The 17,685-nt window shown below is 42.2% G+C and overlaps 2 protein-coding genes across 6 annotated transcripts; both read right to left on the minus strand.

The window, feature by feature from the left end:
• Positions 1-6,595: 6,595 nt before the first annotated feature.
• On the minus strand, positions 6,596-9,897 carry LOC131527163 (cytochrome P450 2J2). 2 transcript variants are annotated; one of them, XM_058756047.1, is made up of 9 exons: positions 9,270-9,897; positions 8,920-9,082; positions 8,613-8,762; positions 8,067-8,227; positions 7,745-7,921; positions 7,486-7,627; positions 7,185-7,369; positions 6,898-7,039; positions 6,596-6,777 (listed from the first exon to the last, which is right to left on the minus strand). In XM_058756047.1, exons 1-9 carry the CDS (start codon positions 9,450-9,452, stop codon positions 6,602-6,604), a joined length of 1,479 nt encoding a protein of 492 aa, XP_058612030.1. In that variant the 5' UTR covers positions 9,453-9,897; the 3' UTR covers positions 6,596-6,601. The 2 variants fall into 2 exon arrangements, with proteins under 2 accessions (XP_058612030.1, XP_058612029.1); XM_058756046.1 differs by having other exon boundaries at positions 8,920-9,109.
• A 2,181-nt stretch (positions 9,898-12,078) lies between these two features.
• LOC131527162 (cytochrome P450 2J2-like) lies at positions 12,079-15,890 on the minus strand. Of its 4 annotated transcripts, XM_058756044.1 has the most exons (11): positions 15,015-15,890; positions 14,629-14,724; positions 14,381-14,468; positions 14,035-14,197; positions 13,772-13,921; positions 13,514-13,671; positions 13,231-13,407; positions 13,016-13,181; positions 12,742-12,929; positions 12,517-12,658; positions 12,079-12,280 (listed from the first exon to the last, which is right to left on the minus strand). In XM_058756044.1, the coding sequence occupies exons 2-11, from the start codon at positions 14,679-14,681 to the stop codon at positions 12,105-12,107; spliced, it is 1,461 nt and encodes a 486-aa protein (XP_058612027.1). In that variant the 5' UTR covers positions 14,682-14,724; positions 15,015-15,890; the 3' UTR covers positions 12,079-12,104. The 4 variants fall into 4 exon arrangements, with proteins under 4 accessions (XP_058612027.1, XP_058612025.1, XP_058612028.1 ...); XM_058756042.1 differs by having other exon boundaries at positions 14,629-15,890; XM_058756045.1 differs by lacking the exon at positions 14,629-14,724 and having other exon boundaries at positions 15,015-15,888.
• Between the last annotated feature and the right edge of the window lie 1,795 nt (positions 15,891-17,685).

Below are 17,685 nucleotides of genomic sequence, written 5' to 3' on the forward strand. Positions count from 1 at the left end.
CTGATAGCATATTTGAATAGAGGACAAGATTAGTATAACCTGATTTGTTCAAAATACTTTCCATACAAAGCTATCACTGGGGCAGTATCCAAAGGCACAAAAAATAAAAGGTACATTTTTGTAAATTATTTACCCCTTAATATCAGTACCTTAAACGTACACATTATCACTTAAAAAGTACGTATTAGTACCTGAAGTGTATATTAGTGCCTTTTTAAGTAGTACTGCCCAATTTTTTTTTTCTGAGAGTGTACATGGCATTGAATTCATGTTTTATAGCTTTTAAATCAGTCAGCAAAGTTCACTAATGATCACTCAGGGAAAGGTTACATGTCTAGATTTGAAAATAAGGTAATAGAAAAATTGCAAAAATCACAGATACATGACTCAATTCTTCAATACAGGTAGACGGGGTAAAGGTAAATAATAAAATGATAGAAACATAACTATTCTGTGTGTGTATGTATATATATGTATGTATGTATATGTTTAATGTTTTGAAAAAAAAACTCTCTTATGCCCACATGAAACATTTATTTGGTCAAAAACACAGCAAATATAACATTAAACTATATAATAATATAAACAAAGCACACACATTAAGCAATCACAAAGAAGGGGGAAACATCTAGTCATCATGTATATCAAAGGTGTGGCACCATACAGAAGTAATAAGAGGATGGCAAGCACATATTCATAACGTTTTAAAAGTTATGCATAATCAATAGATGTGGGAGGGAAAGTAATAATGCATAAAGAGCTAAACAGGTTCTAATAAAAGTTCCCACATTCTAACAAATGTTCTGTTTCCAGACAGAACAAATTCTTTCAATGTGTAGACTGGAGGAAAGTGTTTAAGGCCAGAGCACATTTCCTGTGTTTATAGTACAGATCATAATCTATGTAATGGTTGGACACACACACACAAAAAAAAAAACAGTAGTATTTGGAATTTCCAGGCATAATGTTCACTTGTATTTGTTTGCAGTGTTGGGGTAACGCATTACAAAAGTTATGTAATCAGATTACTTTTTAAGTAACTAGTAAAGTAACACATTACTTTTTAATTTAGAAGGAAATATCTGAGTTACTTTTTCAAATAAGTAACTCCAGTTCCCTTTCAGTCGGTCACTCCGAGTCACGTCGGCGCTACAGCGGCGGTGGTTCTTCCCGTGTCCAGTGGATTGCACACATCAGGTTGCACTACCCCCTGTTTGTGTTGCAGGCGACCATCTCCCCTGTGCGCTTCAGCACGCTAAAAGAGCTTTTTCCCTAAAAGAGCATTCACGGGTGCGTCTTTTTAAAGACGACGTTGCATCTGGCAAACTTGACGTTACGTCTTTGTAAAGACAAGTTGGGTCTTGCTACAGACAACGTGTCATCCGTGCGTTTCTGGATGCGGTCGTTACCTGGCGCCGGTGATGGTCACGATCGCTGCCTCACGTGCCTGGGCAGTAAGCACGCTGAGGTGGCGTTTGTGGATGACTCATCTTCTCATTGGGAAGGTGATCATCTTGGAGTTGCGGGCCAGGCTCCGTTACCTCGACAAAGGGGCGGAGCCCTGTCGCCTCTGCCTCGATCTAGCTCTCGTTCTGGCTGCAGACAGGCGAGGACTACTTCAGGCGGTTGCACGGGTGGTCTGAGGATTACAGTGGTGGCAAACCCTCCAGGGAACCAATCCTCGAGGGACCATCGCTCCTCTTGCGCTCCGAAACCAGTGAGCTGCCAATGGAACATGCTGGCGGAGCGAACCAGCAGTATCCTTGGTGCTCCTTCCGACGACCGGATGTCGATCGCTACATCGGAGGGTGAGCCGGAGCTTCCTGGGGAAAGAAGATTCGGTTGCGCTGCTGCTCCGGCAGTGGCAATGCCTGAATCAGACCCGGAAATGGCAGCTATGCTTTCCCGGGCCGCTGAGAGGGTTGGACGACTGGTTCTCGGGGTAGCTTGTGCTGGTTCTCAGCACCCTGCCCCGGTGCCTTTCTTCCCGGAGGTGCATGGGGAGCTTACCAGGTCGTGGATGGCAACTTTTACTGCCAGAAACCGACCTGTTAGATCCTCCTCCCTCACCACCCTCGATGGTGGTGCAGCTAGGGGGTATACGGGGGTCCCCCCAGTGGAGCGGTCGGTTGCGATGCAGTTGTGTCCTAATACCGCCTCCACCCAGCAGGGCAAACCGTGCCTCCTCTTCCGGGCCTGAAGGTATTCGTCTGGTCTGTCTGGCGATGCTTATGTGGCCTGTGGAGAAGCTGCCTCCACCTTACGCTACGGCGTTACTGCAGGTTCTTCAGGCTAAAAGCACTGGGGGACATGCACGAGGGTGGTCACAATCCGGAAGTTCTGAAAGAGCTTTGTACCGCTACTGACCTCGCGCTACGAGCGATGAAGGTAACTGCGCGGTCTCTGGGTCATGCGATGTCCACACTTGTGGTCCAGGAGCGCCATCTCTGGCTGTGTCTGGTTGACATAGGGACACAGACAAAGTTCGGTTCCTCAAGGTACCTGTGTCCCAGACTGGCCTCTTCGGCGACGCAGTCGAGAACGTGGCCCAGCAGTTCTCGGCTGCACAAGAGCAGACTGAGGCAATCCAACATGTCCTGCCCCGGCGGGCAGCTGCTGCCTCACCCGTCCGCTGGCTGCAGCGCCCTAGCCTGCTCGTCGCCTTCGGGAGATGGTGGATGCACCTCTCCCTCCCCCAGAGGAGGGCTGGGAGGAGAAATCTTTTTCAAAAAAAAAAAAAAAAAAAAGACAAACCTCGACAAGAGGCGGTTGTCTCTGTCTCTGGGTCCCAAAAGGGCATGAAAAATCATGGACGGACCAACACTGTACCACACTCAGCCCCCTCTCTCGCCAGTGAGCAGCTGTGGGCAGTTCGAGAGTGCGATCAATCGTACTACTCACGCACGCACCCTCTGCCAGAACGCAGGTTGGTGTTACACACACGCTGACCCCGCCTCAGACCGGCAACGAGACGCCCGAGCCCGGTCCCTGCGTTCCCCTTCGCTGCCCCACAGCGGGTACAACGGTGGTTCCGTTGGTGCCACTTGTGCGATTTTTGGGAGCCTGGCTAGCGCTTCCCAGTTCGTCTCGTTGGCTCCGCCAGACCATCAGTCTCGGCTATGCGATTCAGTTCGCCCGGCGTCCTCCCAAGTTCAGGGGCGTCCACTTCACTTCAGTGAAGGCGGCAGATGCTCCTGTCTTTCGTGCAGAGATCGCAGTCCTACTGGCGAAGGATGCGATAGAGCCGGTCCCTCCAGCCGATATGAGGACGGGGTTTTACAGCCCTTACTTCATTGTACCCAAGAAAGGCGGTGGGTTGAGACCAATCTTGGATCTGCGCGTCTTGAACGGGGCCCTTCACAAACTTCCGTTCAAGATGCTCACGCAGAAACGCATCTTCGGGTGCATCTGTCCCAGAGATTGGTCTGCAGCGATCGACCTGAAGGACGCGTACTTCCATGTGTCGATCCTTCCGCGCCACAGGCCATTCCTGCGGTTTGCGTTCGAGGGACAGGCATATCGGTACAAGGTCCTGCCCTTCGGGCTGTCCCTGTTGCCCCGTGGCTTCACGAAATTTACGGAAGCAGCCCTTGTTCCCCTGAGAGAACAGGGCGTTCGCATTCTCAACTACCTTCGGGCCATTCACATTCCGGGCTTGCTCAACCGGGCAGCCAACAAGCTGTCACGAGCTGCGCTCCCCGGAGAGTGGAGACTCCATCCCCAGACGGTCCAGCTGATTGGAGACGTTTCGGACTCGCTCAGGTAGACCTGTTCGCTTCTCTAGAGACCTCTCATTGCCAGTTGTTTTACTCCCTGACCGAGGGAACACTCGGCACTGACGCACTGGCACACAGCTGGCCGCGGGGCCTTCGCAAGTATGCGTTTCCCCCAGTGAGCCTTCTCGCACAGACACTGTGCAAGATCAGGGAGGACGAGAAGCAGGTCCTGCTCGTGGTGCCGTACTGGCCCACTCGGACTTGGTTCCCGGAACTGATGCTCCTCGTGACAGCCCCTCCTTGGCAGATTCCTCTGAGGAAGGATCTACTGACTCAGAGACGGGGCACCTTATGGCACCCGCGTCCAGACCTCTGGAAACTTCATGTCTGGTCCCTGGACGGGACGCGGAGGTTCTAGGTGACCTACCCCAGGAGGTAGTTGACACCATCACTTCGGCGAGAGCACCGTCTACAAGACATGCTTACGCCTTGAAGTGGAACCTGTTCGTCGAATGGTGTTCTTCTCACCAAGAAGACCCCCCCGGAAGTGCCCGATCAGAGTTGTGCTGTCCTTCTTGCAGCAAGGGTTGGAGCGAAGGCTATCTCCCTCCACCCTTAAAGTCTATGTGACTGCGATTGCTGCCAACCACGACCCCGTGGAAGGGAAGTCGGTGGTGAAGCATGACTTGGTCATCAGGTTCCTTAGGGGGGCCAGAAGGTTAAATCCCCCACGGCCCCCCTCTATACCCTCTTGGGACCTGTCTCTAGTGCTCAGAGCACTACAGCAGGGCCCATTTGAGCCTTTGCAGACAGTCTAGCTGAAGTTTCTTTCAATGAAGACTCTGCTCCTGCTTGCATTGGCCTCCATCAAGAGGGTAGGGGACCTGCACGCATTTTCGGTCGACGATTCGTGCCTAGAGTTTGGGCCAGCGGACGCCCAGGAAACCCTGAGGCCCTGGCCTGGCTATGTGCCCAAGGTTCCCACTACTCCCTTCAGGGACCAGGTGAGCCTGCAAGCGTTGCCCTCGGAGGAGGCAGACCCAGCCCTAGCTTTGCTTTGTTCCGTACGGGCATTGAGATGCTACGTTGACAGGACGCAAAGCTTCAAGACCTCAGACCAGCTCTTTGTTTGTCACGGAGGCCGGCAGAAGGGGAATGCCATCTCTAAGCAGAGGATGGCCCACTGGATAGTGGACGCCATCACCCTGGCTTATCAGGCACAGAGTGTGCCCTGCCCGTTCAGGTTGAGAGCTCACTCTACTAGAAGTATTGCATCCTCCTGGGCGCTGCCTCGTGGCGCCTCGCTGGCAGACATTTGTAGAGCTGCGGGCTGGGCGACCCCTAACACGTTCGCTAGATTCTATAGCCTCCGTGTGGAACCGGTTTCCTCCTCTGTTCTCACCTCAAACGGGTAGAAGCACCGAGAGGCCCCGGTTTCGGGTCGGCTTGCTAAAACTGCTCCAGAGAGTCCGTTAGTAGACCCTGTCGAGCTCCTCCGTCCCCTCGGTAGCCAGACGTGGCGGAACGTCTGGCGCCAGGCCCTCACTCGATGAATCCGTGAGAACCGGTAGAGGGCTGGGTTCCATATGTAGAGACCTAATTGGATCCCATATGTGTAAGTCCACGGTATAGCCTCAGAGCCCGTGTTTCCCCGGGCAGACTTCCTGCCATTACCCAAGAGGCTACAGTCTACCTCTAATCTTCCATATTCACCTAAGCGGTTGTTATATGTGTAAGTGCTTCTGAACCTCCTTCGGGAAGGTTGGGCTTCCGCAGCGTTCCTGTTCCAAGTGGAATGGGTACGTTTCCCAGTGTTATCCAGTCTTACTGAGTGGGTAGTGCCATAGCAACAGTAGCTGGTCTTCTTGTGGTGAGCCCTGACCTACGCCAAAAAGTAGGGGCGCAGGAGGCTTCCACAAGACACTGGAAGGGGCAGTATCCGTGGCCCTTTGGTAGGGATCCCAATTCGTCGGTCACCCGACGTGACTCGGAGTGACCGACTGAAAGGGAACGTCTCGGTTATGTATGTAACCCTCATTCCCTGAAGGAGGGAACGGAGACGTCACGTCACGTCCCGTGGCCACGGCTGCTGTACCACCGCTGAGCGGCCGGGTCACCGGCTCGGCTCCTCAGCGAAAACCTGAATATGCGCTGCACCTGCTGCCTACTTATACTCACGCTGTGATCAGCGGCAGCTGGATGCAATAAGCGCATGCCAATGTGCATTGGCTCGTTTAGTTACACTCGAAGTGGATTGGTCTCTCTAAGCGAGATCCCAATTCGTCGGTCACTCGACGTGACGTATCCGTTCCCTCCTTCAGGGAACGAGTGTTACATACGTAACCGAGACGTTACTTTGTTTCGCATGACAGCCCTTGTGTTGCCATGTTGAGAGAAATCGGGAGTAAGTGCAGAGGCAAGTGCATCATGTGAACATGATGTTACTGTGTAGTTCTAGACTAAATGTGAACATGCATTTACTCATCTCACCTGCACAAAAACAGATTTAGTATTCCTCAAAATTAATAAAAACAATCATGAATACAGACATGAATTTACTTTTCCTTGAGGCGTACTCATTTCACTTGGTGTGAAAGGGCTTTTACATTTGTAAAATAAATTTTTGATATTAAAAACAAACAAGCAAGCCCTGCCCTGATTTAAAAAGTAACTCAAAACTAACACATTACTTTCCATAAAAAGTAGACTAAGTAATGTAATTAGTTACTTTTTTAGGAAGTAACAGTATTGTAATGCATTACTTTTTAAAGTAACTTTCCTCAACACTCAATCTGCTATGGGTGATACTTCTCGCACAGAAGTTGCTATACTGCATACACCGCATCACTGAAGCAGTGCATATCCTCAGCAGGATTTGGCTCCCTTTATCTCAGATGAGCACAGAGCTTGTATGGCAAAGGGGCTTGTGTGAAGCCCACCTGGCTCTCCAGACTGGGCTCCTCACCAGGAGGAGGGCTGAACCTGAAGGTCTGCAAGAGGATGGCAAGTAAGATGAACAGCTCCATGTGAGCCAGGTGCTCTCCTGGACACTGCCTTTTGCCTGTCAATCCATCACAGTTGAATTACTTTGCTGAAATATATATTTTGCAGTCTTTTGTTTTACATGTATGGTTTCAAACTGATTAAGGTACAGCAGAATTAGGCAGTGGATGAACCGTACCTGCTGAGAAGGCGAAGAAGGCATTTCTCCTGCAGAACTGGCCTTCAGAGTCTAGAAAGTGTCCAGGGTTAAAGGTGTCTGGTGTTTCCCATTCATGTTTGTCATACAGCACTGATGTCAGATTAGTGATCATCACAGTCCCCTTAGTACAGTACAGGAAGTTGTCATAATAATAAAGTGTTATTCAAAACTAATAAAATATATTAGTATTATTTTATATATAGAATATTCACAATTAAAATGTAAGACATTTAAATGTTAAACAATAAACACTATTCTTCTTTTACCTTTGGTATAAAATAGCCTCCCAGAGTTGTGTCCTTTCTTGCAGTCCTAGCCATATTTAGAGGCACAAGGTTTGCTTTTCTGAGAACCTCATGAATAAAAGCATTGGTGAAATGCATGTTTGCCTTATCGGACAGAGTAGGTGGACGGGAGCCAATCACCTGGTCAATCTCTGCTCTGACCTTCTCTAGTTAAGGAAACATTTTGAGAACATTGTCAAGATACAACAATGCACAATAAGTAGTAAAGCTGTTTTGTCTGTTTTTACTGTTGGTGTTACTTAAGTACATAATATTATTGTACCTTGAATATCAGGGTACTTGATCATGTAAAGCAGAGCCCATCGGAGTGTGTTGGTCGTTGTTTCAGTTCCGCCCTCAAACAAGTCTACCATGCACCACACCAGACTCTCAATGTTAAATCCTGCCTCTGTGTCGTTCTTCCTCTAAGGCCCCAAATGAAGCACAAGGACATGAATAAGTAGCATTTGTTCAGGAATCCAATTAATTCAGTAATATTCTTGGGTACGTCACCTGCTCCAAATTATGTTACTATGTTTTACCTTCTCTGTTTCTGTCAGGTAGGCATCGATATAATCTCTGGGATTGTTGCTGTCCCAGTCTTGTCTGTGTTGCTCCACCTTTTCTTTCAGGAAGTTTGCTAACTCTTGATAGTTTGAGATTATTGTCTGATGAGGTCCTGGCAACCATTTCATTATACCTGGGAAGGCATCATACAACTTAAAAAAAAAGAAAAATGATGAGTAATCTCCATGTGTTTTGCACACATATATTTAAACAAAATCATTCACTAAACACAAGTGTTATATTATGTGAACATTTTTTAAGTGCTTTTTTAAATGTTGTATTTTCAGTGGATGCTACCTGGTTCCACACAGATCCTGTAAGAAACACTGACTCTGCGCTCATTTGTAGACGCTTCTGGAAATCAACATCATCATACTCATATCGATGGCCGAACACCAGGCTACCAATGACATTAGCCACTGCGTTGTTGACTTTGACCAGAGGGTTAAATGGGCAGCCTGTGCAACAAGGTCAAAACAATGACAGAATCATGAATATTTGCTGAATATTTTGGTATAAGACACTTCAGAAATGTTTTTTGAAATGATAAACTGTAGGCTATTGAAAACTGTTCTACATATTAAAGTGTGATTACACTCTTAAAACAAAGGTTCCAAAAGGGAGTTTTCACAATGATGCCTTAGAAGTACAATTTTGGCTTCCCCAAAGAACCTTGCAGTGAACAGTTCTCAAAAGAACGATGTTGTTATTAGATTAAAGTATATTTCAATTATCTAAAGAACCTTTTTCCAGTATAAAAAGACCTTTTGTGCATTGTTCCATGGATGTTAAAGGTTCCTTATGGAACATAGATTCAATAAAAAACTGTAGATGTGTTCTTACCCTGCTCTTCTTTAAAGGCTCCACACAGGAAGTAGCACTCTCGATGAATATGTTCTTCTAGAGTCTTCCTCCCCTCTCCGAAGTTTTTCAGGTGACTCGAGGAAAACTGCTGTTGCTTCCTCCATGAGTAGCCATTGTTAAAGGACAATCCTTTCTTGGTCAGGGGTCAGTGTCAAAGACGATGGAAGAAAATTGTGTTTAGACCTGCTGTACAATCAGTGAGGATGTTTTTCTATACTCAAAATAATTTGCATCACATAATTTGCACCTATTGAGCAAGAACACTTTGCTTATTATAGTCACTTACCTCTTCCTTTGTAAAGTGTGTCAAATAAATGCGAAACAGGGCGGTCAGTGAAGGTTTCCCCTTGAGTGATCAAAACATCCTTCACCGTTTTAAACCCAGACACGTACACTATTTTATCATTTCCATTTCTGACACTGAAGATGGTCCCATACTTCTCAATCAGCTGGAAAAATAAAAATAAAAAGGCTACCTAATCAAGTAGCACATGTGAAAATACAAAAAAAACATGGCATTCTATATTTACTTAATTTAAAAATATATATTAATATAAACAATAATAATATTATTGTTATATTGTATATTAAATGAGTAATTATTTCAGTGTTGTAATAAATTCATGAGTGCCTCACCTGGTCTACAGTTTTATAGTTAACATTAGTGAAGACATTTCCTAGGATGGGTAACGGCCAGGGTCCCGGTGGAAAATTTGCTGGATTTTTATGCCTGATCAAATCTATAAGCAGCAGCAGTAAACAAATCAAAAACAAAAAGCTTTTAAAGTCCAGGCACTCATATAGGGAATATAAAATCATGGCTGATTCTATGGGCAGCCGACGACTCTGAAGTAAACCGACTTATTTTAGCCAGGCTGTTGTGAATAGGGTGTATGTGAGGAAATGTACGTGCACTATTTATCTGAAAATAGAGAGTTAATGTGGGTCTCAGCAGCAAGGAGCCAAACGAGCAGTGTGGGAGTCATTATTTAACTGTTATGTAATCAGTGTTTGTAGTTTCCAACAAAAACAGAGCCCCAGTTCAGCCTCTGTGAGAACCTTCTACATTCCAAAAGAATCTCTACCAGGAACAGGTCATAAATAATGACAGAACTGCACAGTTGAACAACATGAGACTGAAGAGATAAGCCATGTGCACGCAATGCAGACAGCAGTGCAATCGTAACAATGCTAAAGTGTTTTAGTTGGACAACATGTTTCTTAATGCATAACAGTACATGACACTACAGCTACAACATAATATAAATGTGTGTAATGTATGAATGCTTATAGGCACTTGCCTCTACAGGGCCTTTGTTCCTAAATGAATAAGTAGTTGAGAGGGTTGGGCAGGTAATAAGACACCCTTGTTTTGCTCTCTTCCTCTTATTCTCTCAAGAGATGTTGTGAAATGTACTACAGGCCTAATTTGTGCCTTTCCATTTTCAGTCTGAGAGGTTTGTAAGTGTAAACTTTATCACACTTTTTAACACTGGGTACAATTAATACACTGTAAAAATAAAAATTATGTACTGTGGTTACAAACGGTACTGTAGAAGCAGTGAATGGAAAGTTGTGACGTCAGGGGTTCCCCAAGGTGGAGTTGTCACCATATCTGTTTTTACTTAATATGTCAACCCGTGAATCATTTTTGGTGATACACTGGGCACAGTTTATGCAGATGATATTGGTATATCACGAGCTGTAAAGTTAAAAGACATAGAAACAGACAAAAAGATGGAAATGGACACACTTGCTTTGGAAACTTGGGCACAAAATAACAACATGCTCTTAAATGGAAACAAATCTGTCGAAATAAGGATATGTTTAGCAAAACATTCAATACATCCACCACCACTTATACTGGGAAGTCAGGAGGTTCATGTGGTATTACAGTTAAAATGCCTAGGGTATTATCTTGGCAATCAGTTCAATGGAAATTATCACGTTGACGAGTGTGTAAAAAAGGCATCTCAGCGACTTCACTTTTTGGCAGTTTTTGCAAAACATGGAGCTTCAGCTGATGATTTAGTCAGTATGTATTGCTCCTTGATCAGACCCTGTCTGGAGTATGCAAATGTGCTGTTAGTTGGTTGCACAAAAAAGCAAGCAGCTTTGCTGGAAAGCATGCAAAAGAGGGCACAACAAATCATTGAGAGATTTACCAACACATCAATACATCTACCTGATCTACAAGGTCGGAGAAAACAAGCCACCATCAAATGAATACAAGAGATGGCCCAGTATGATCATCCCCTTCATGATCTTTTTCCACCAACCAGGGCTGAAAAAACTGGTTGGCTTCTTAGGAAGCAAAGCAATTTGACATTATTCAAAGCAAGGACAAAACGTTATGCTAGTTCTACCGTTCCTTTTGGTATTAAACTCTTCAGTGAATGTAATGTGGATGCTTAGGGTCCTTTTTGCAGTTGCACTGGTATATTTCAAAACCTTTTATGTGCATGTGTGAATGGATGTATATTTTACTTATGTATGGACAGACATATATGTATATATGTGCAAATGTATATCTTTTATTATTTTTTAGAGTAGTATGATTGAATTTGTTTTGAAAATTTAGTTTTTATATTTCTCAGGTATTTTGTTTTTTTCTTGCAATTTTATCTTTCAATGTACTTTCTGCTATAATTCAGTAATCTCAGTATTGCTAAGCAGAAAAGTAAATAAATTTCAAACTTCAAAAAGTCTGAAAATACTATTTCAGTCTTTCTTCTTACATGTTTAATTAAATGTGTTACTTGCCATTTCTTTGTAATTATTTGTGAAATGTACTAGCAATTTTTGAGTAGAAATTCTTTCTACACTATTTTTATTTTTTTTTATTCAGTAGCAAGTGTTGATTGATCAAACAAACTCATTAAAAAGGTACAAATTAATGCGGACCTCCTGCACATCAGAGAGGGATATTTGTCCTACAAGCACACACGCTGAATCTAAATAGGAGTTTGTCCCTGCTATGTGTAGTCTTTACACTCAGTGTTTGAGACTACAAGAGGACGAGGCCTTTCATGGTTCTGGGGCCCCAGCAAGTTACATAATACCCCAGCTGTTGTTAGTAATGTATCCGTGACTGTGAAACATTCCTTTACTCTGTTCTAGTTAAAGTAATACTTAATACATAATATTTAAATGAAACAATTCTATTTATCTATATTTATCTGTCTTAAAAAAAAAAAGAGATGTTTCATGTGACAAATTTTCAACTGAAGTATGATTTATTTACACATCCGTAAATCATTTACACAGAGCATTAACACAGGTATCAATACATGTACATTTAATACATCAAAATCATTCATACATGTACTGATACATTTGCATTTATACATTAAAATCATGTTTACAACATTGCAACAATATTGCATTTTGAAAAATTTGGAAATGCTAATCATCCAGAAACACATATCAGAAAGCATACTTTATATCTAATCTTACTGGCTTTGTATTGTTCTAACGTGAGGACACACACATACGGTATGGAGAAGGAACATTTGTGAACCATACCTCTCCCTCCAAACTGGGTTCCTCTCCTGGACATTTGGAGAAGGTGAATTGCTGCAGCAGAGAGGTGAAGAACAGGAAGATCACCTGACGAGCCAGCTGCTCTCCCAAACACGCTCGCTTACCTGTGAGCAGAAACCACTCAATGTTTTTGTTGTCAGAAAAAAACGTCACTAATTAAATTATACATTATAGCATTAGTTTTTCATTCATTTATAAAAGCATATTGCCATCTTAATTCGCTTCAGTGTAGTTTTCAAATGTGTGTGCTAGTTTTGTTCTTCTGTACTTGTCCACAAAAAGATCATTGCAAGCAATTCACACACCGAGATGTTACATGTAAATGTTTATAAAACATTACCTGCTGAAAAAGGCAGGAAAGCATCTCTTTTCCGAAACTGGCCATTTTCATTCAGGAAGTGTCCTGGGTTAAAGGTGTCTGGTGTCTCCCATTCATTTGGATCATGCAGTACTGAAGACAGGTTTGTTGAAATAGAGGTGCCCTAAAAACGAAAGCATCAAAGCTACTGATTTGTGCAGCAATCAACAATGACTAATAGTCTATAGAATAGAATAGAATTCATACCTTAGGAATGAAGAATCCTCCTAGTGTTGTGTCTTTAGCAGATCTTTTAGGGAATCCCAGCGGAACAACATCTCCAAATCTTTGCATCTCATGGATAACAGCCTCAGTGTAGGGCATATCAACTCTGTCAGCCAAACAGGGCTGACGCGACTGTCCAACAACCCTGTCTATCTCTGCCTGCACCTTTTCTGAATGGGAAACACAAGTTAGTCATTAAGTGGTGACAATGTGGTGACAATATGTAGATTCTTTGAAAAATTCAAACCAGACTCACTCTGTATTTCTGGATATTTGATCATAAAAAGCAGACCCCAGCGTAATGTAGAAGCAGAGGTCTCTGTCCCGGCCTCAATCATGTCTAAACAGGATATCACTAACCCTTCAATGTTAAAACCAGCCTTGGGGTCACTCTTTTTCTGTGAAAAAAAAAAAAGAAAGTACTGAATTATTCAAAATTCTCATTTTGAATCCCACCTTTACTTACTGTACCTTTTCCATCTCAGTCAGGTAGTTGTCTATAAAGTCACGTGGGTTTGAAGGGTCCCAGTCCTCTCTATGTTTAATGATCTCTCCTCTCAGGAAGTCTGTTATTTGCTTATAGTTTGAAAACATAGTCTGATGGGGACCAGGTAAGTATTCCAAGAGCCAAGGACACACATTATACAGCTGTAAAAGATGACATAGGCTAGTTAATGGTTAATACAGATTTTTAATCATAATTAACTAACAGGATATGAAAGTAGTGTCTAAGGATGCTGTCATGAATCAGTACCTGTGCTCTATGAGTGCCTGCTAATTGAACACATTCATTGTCAAGACGCAGGATTCTTTGATAATATTCATCATGATAGTCAAAGCGTTGTCCAAATGTCAAACAGGCAACGGTATTTGAGACAGCACCGTTTAAGATGATCATAGGGTTGAAAAGTCCTGTTTAGGAGAAACCATGGATATTTCTTAATTTGCACTTAATTTGCACTTTGCTCCAATGAACTAAAATTCTCTAGTTAGTGAGACTTTTACACCATACCCTTTTCTGTCTTAAAGGCATCACAAAGGTAGACAGACTCTTGCTGGATGCTGTGCTCAAGGATTTTCTTCTCCTCTCCAAACATCCGCAAATGGAGGCCACCAAACTTCCTATGTGTCCGCCACCGGTATCCATTACTCATTGTTAAACCTACATAATGCCATGAAGATGAAACTTGATTATCGGTAATAAATAACCAGCTCCTTTTGAGAATAAAATTGGTTTAATTTAGCCATAAAGGTAATTGTGGTTAGTGTACATACCAGTTCCCTTATAAACTTTGTGAAACAGAGGGACATTTGGACGCTCAACAAAACTGTCATTCTGAGTAATGAGGGCCTCCTTTACCATTTTATATCCCGTCACGACTACCATTTTCTCACTGCCCACTCTTAAGCTGAATACGTTTCCGTAGACTTCAGCCAACTGAAATTGAAAATATTTATTTTATTTTGTTTATATCAATTAGGAACATTAATAGCTCAAATATTTTCTAAGTCCAGAAACAGGACAATAAATGAAACCATCTCTAAAAGCTGACAGACTTGACACTAAACTAACAGACATGCAAATAAAAAAATTTAAAGAAAACATGAATTTAGCTCCCACCTTATTCATAGTCCTAAAATCCATCTTAGTGAAGACAGTTCCCAGGAATGGCAGAGGCCAGGGTCCTGGAGGGAAATTTGAGGGATTCCTATTTTTGATAATATCAGCAAGGAGAAGAAATCCAAAAAATAAAATGATCCAGCTTTTAAAATCAAAGCTGTCATAGATCAAGTGCAGGATCATAGTGGTATGGAAGTGACAGGTTCGCTTTGTCTTATTGGAACTCAGTGGTCTTTATTTATACGTACTTTTGCATAGGACTGGGAAATGTAAATACTGGAGGGGAGGAGTAGAGAGACATTACATAAGGCACTCCAGATTCTACGAAGTTGGACAACAGAACCCTATGGAAACACATTTATCAAAGTAAAAGTTTAAAGATAAGAACAAGTTATTACAAACACATGGACAACATTTACAGTCCTGCCTGACATGTCTACAAAATCTGGAGGTTTTTCAAACAAGCAGCTTTAATCATACATTTACATCAGTGGCAAGCGGTGACCTTTTTAACCGGGTATGCTGAGTACTAAGATTAAGACCACACCCCCTCCCCCCTCTCCTCATCGTTTTTAAAACACACTCAAAGAAGACACCGTGGTAGGTGTCGATTTAAAAGTATGCACATTCCTACTTTATTTGTAAATGAAATTAATCTCCAATCCTTCGTCTATAGTTTCAGGTTTAGTTATTCCAATGCTAGAAAACTAGCTGCTTTTCCCAAGTAAAAACCGCCAAATAACGTTTAAACGTAATATTCAGAGGGTGGGGAGATGGGGGATTCCCCCGCTCTATACGTCTCTGCATAGACTGAATTATTATTTTATTTTATTTTATTTAGGCTATTTATTTATTCATTTATTTTTTTATTCCCAGTGAATAGGAGTTAAAATTCCAACCCGGGTGACACTACTCCAATAATAGACCATGAAAATACAAATAAAATAAATAAAATATTATTATTAATAATAATAATAATATTGCCAAGTAACGTTGCAAACAACAATAAAATCAGAGAAGGACTTTAACTGTAAGCGACACAATACGGAAAACAAAGGTATTGTTTCTTATTTTTTTCCTGATGTTTGTTATTAAAAAATTTTAATACATTTTTATAAACCTTTTTTTTATTATTTACCACTTGTTGACAATAACGTCTTCAACATTGTCTATGACCAGCAATGTGTGGACTTTGAAAATTTGCTTTGCTTGAGAAAGCATGAAAATATACAGTTATGATGTTTTTTTGCATATGATTTAGTCGAGTCAGTTTTGCATCAAACACAATGTAATTTTCGGCAATCGAGATCTGGCAGTAACAGCGCATTTTCCCGCTTGGGCGAGCGCTTGAAGTGCATGAAATCACGCGCATACCAGCAAATCACTGAGAACGCGCAGCAATCCTGACGAGTCACAGCCACAGAGCGGAGCGGAGGCGCCAAAGCTGCGGAGAATCCGCTTACCCGGAAGCTTCCGTCACTCACGTAGATTTACAGAAAATGACCGTTGTTTGTCAAATAAATAATTTTACATATATATTCCCAACACTTTATTAAGCTGTAAGTCACATCTCAAATGACAAGGGATCAACTTATAATCATGTTTATATTAATTAGCCCGTAAACTCATTCTCTCAGACGGCCTGGGTATGCGGCGCATTCGCAGCTTATATGGACGGAACGCCACTGATGTACATACAGAAATACGATTTCACTGCTTTTTATCTTTTTTCATATACATTTCGTATACATGGAATGAATAAGTAGCTGAGAAGTTTGGGGAGGTAATAAGACACCTTTGTTTTGCTCTCTTCCTCTTGTTCTCTCAAGAGATGTTGTGAAATGTACTACAGGCCTAATATGTGCCTCTCCATTTTCAGTCTGAGAGGTTTGTAAGTGTAAACTTTATCACACTTTTTAACACTGGGTACAATAAATACTTTAAAAATTTAGTAGCAAGGGTTGATTAAACAAACAAACTTGTTAAAAAGGGACAAATTAATGCGGACCTCCTGCACATCCTCCTAGCACACACACTGAATCTAAATAGGAGTTTGTCCCTGCTATGTGTAGTCTTTACACTCAGTGTTTGAGACTACAAGAGGAAGAGGCCTTTCATGGTTCTGGGGCCCCAGCAAGTTACATAATACCAGTGGTGTAGTGGTGCCTGGAAAAGTGGGTATACTCTTAATATATGCCCCCAATTTTTTTTTTTTTTTCAAATGACCCGGCAAAGGATGAACCGACCTGTGTCATAAACAGTGACATGTAAAACTAGTTTTGCATATTTAGTTCACTATTGTAATATTTGCACACTGTCACTTAACTTCTGCTGCTTGAGTAAGGATCATATGAAAATAATATTATCCACAGAAGAGGTGCAGATTTAGCAATAAATAATTAAAATAAATAAACAAATATAAATAGACTGCAGCAACTGACATTTTGTCAGAACCTCTAGTAAATTGCATGCTATTTTGTTTAGTTGTCTGTTCAGAATTGTGGGAGAATTATGATCTCCATTTGAAACAAACAAAACAATCGTGATTCTCAATCATTTCAGAAGTGAGGGGGACAGAAATGTCAAATATGATAACTTTTTTGTCTAATTGACAGGTTTTATTACAATTATTATTATTTATTAATTATTCCCTCTTGCTTTTAATTGGCTGAGAAATCAAATACACTGCTTGACTATTATATAGTTATATAATATTATATAATTTATAATATTTTTCCTGTATTTTCCTAATGACAATTTTATGATTTGTTTAGCCTATATACTACATTTTTTCCCCATGTTTATCACAGAATAAGGCAGAATATATATTTTGTAGCCTAGTAGCCTATCTATTGCCAAGTGTAATAAATGCTATCAATTAGCACTGCATTATTCAGAATCAGATGCTTTTTTATTACCTGGAGATGACTTGAAAAACACAGATAAACCATATAGTTGCAATCATGTGTTTACATTCTTAACGTTTCTTTTTATTCAGCTTTGCAACAGTAGAGATATCTTTGGCTACAGCGATAGCTGGATTCTTGCACGTCGTGACTCGTAAGTTAGTAGCTACTTCTACGAGGCCGATTTGGACTTTCTGCGCGAGTGCCATCCGGCTTCGAGTAGCCTATAAATGAAACATACACTGCATGAGAGTGTTTGCGTCTCGTTCCTGACCGCATCACTGTCTTTACTGGATGTTTTTAGAGAATATTTGCATTTATTCACATACGATTGTATTAGTTACTCATATGCTGGACTGTCATGATTTGGCTAGTGCAGGACGTGCACCAGGATTTAGA

Source organism: Onychostoma macrolepis, chromosome 20, assembly GCF_012432095.1.
Source record: "Onychostoma macrolepis isolate SWU-2019 chromosome 20, ASM1243209v1, whole genome shotgun sequence".
Classification (NCBI taxonomy): domain Eukaryota; kingdom Metazoa; phylum Chordata; class Actinopteri; order Cypriniformes; family Cyprinidae; genus Onychostoma; species Onychostoma macrolepis.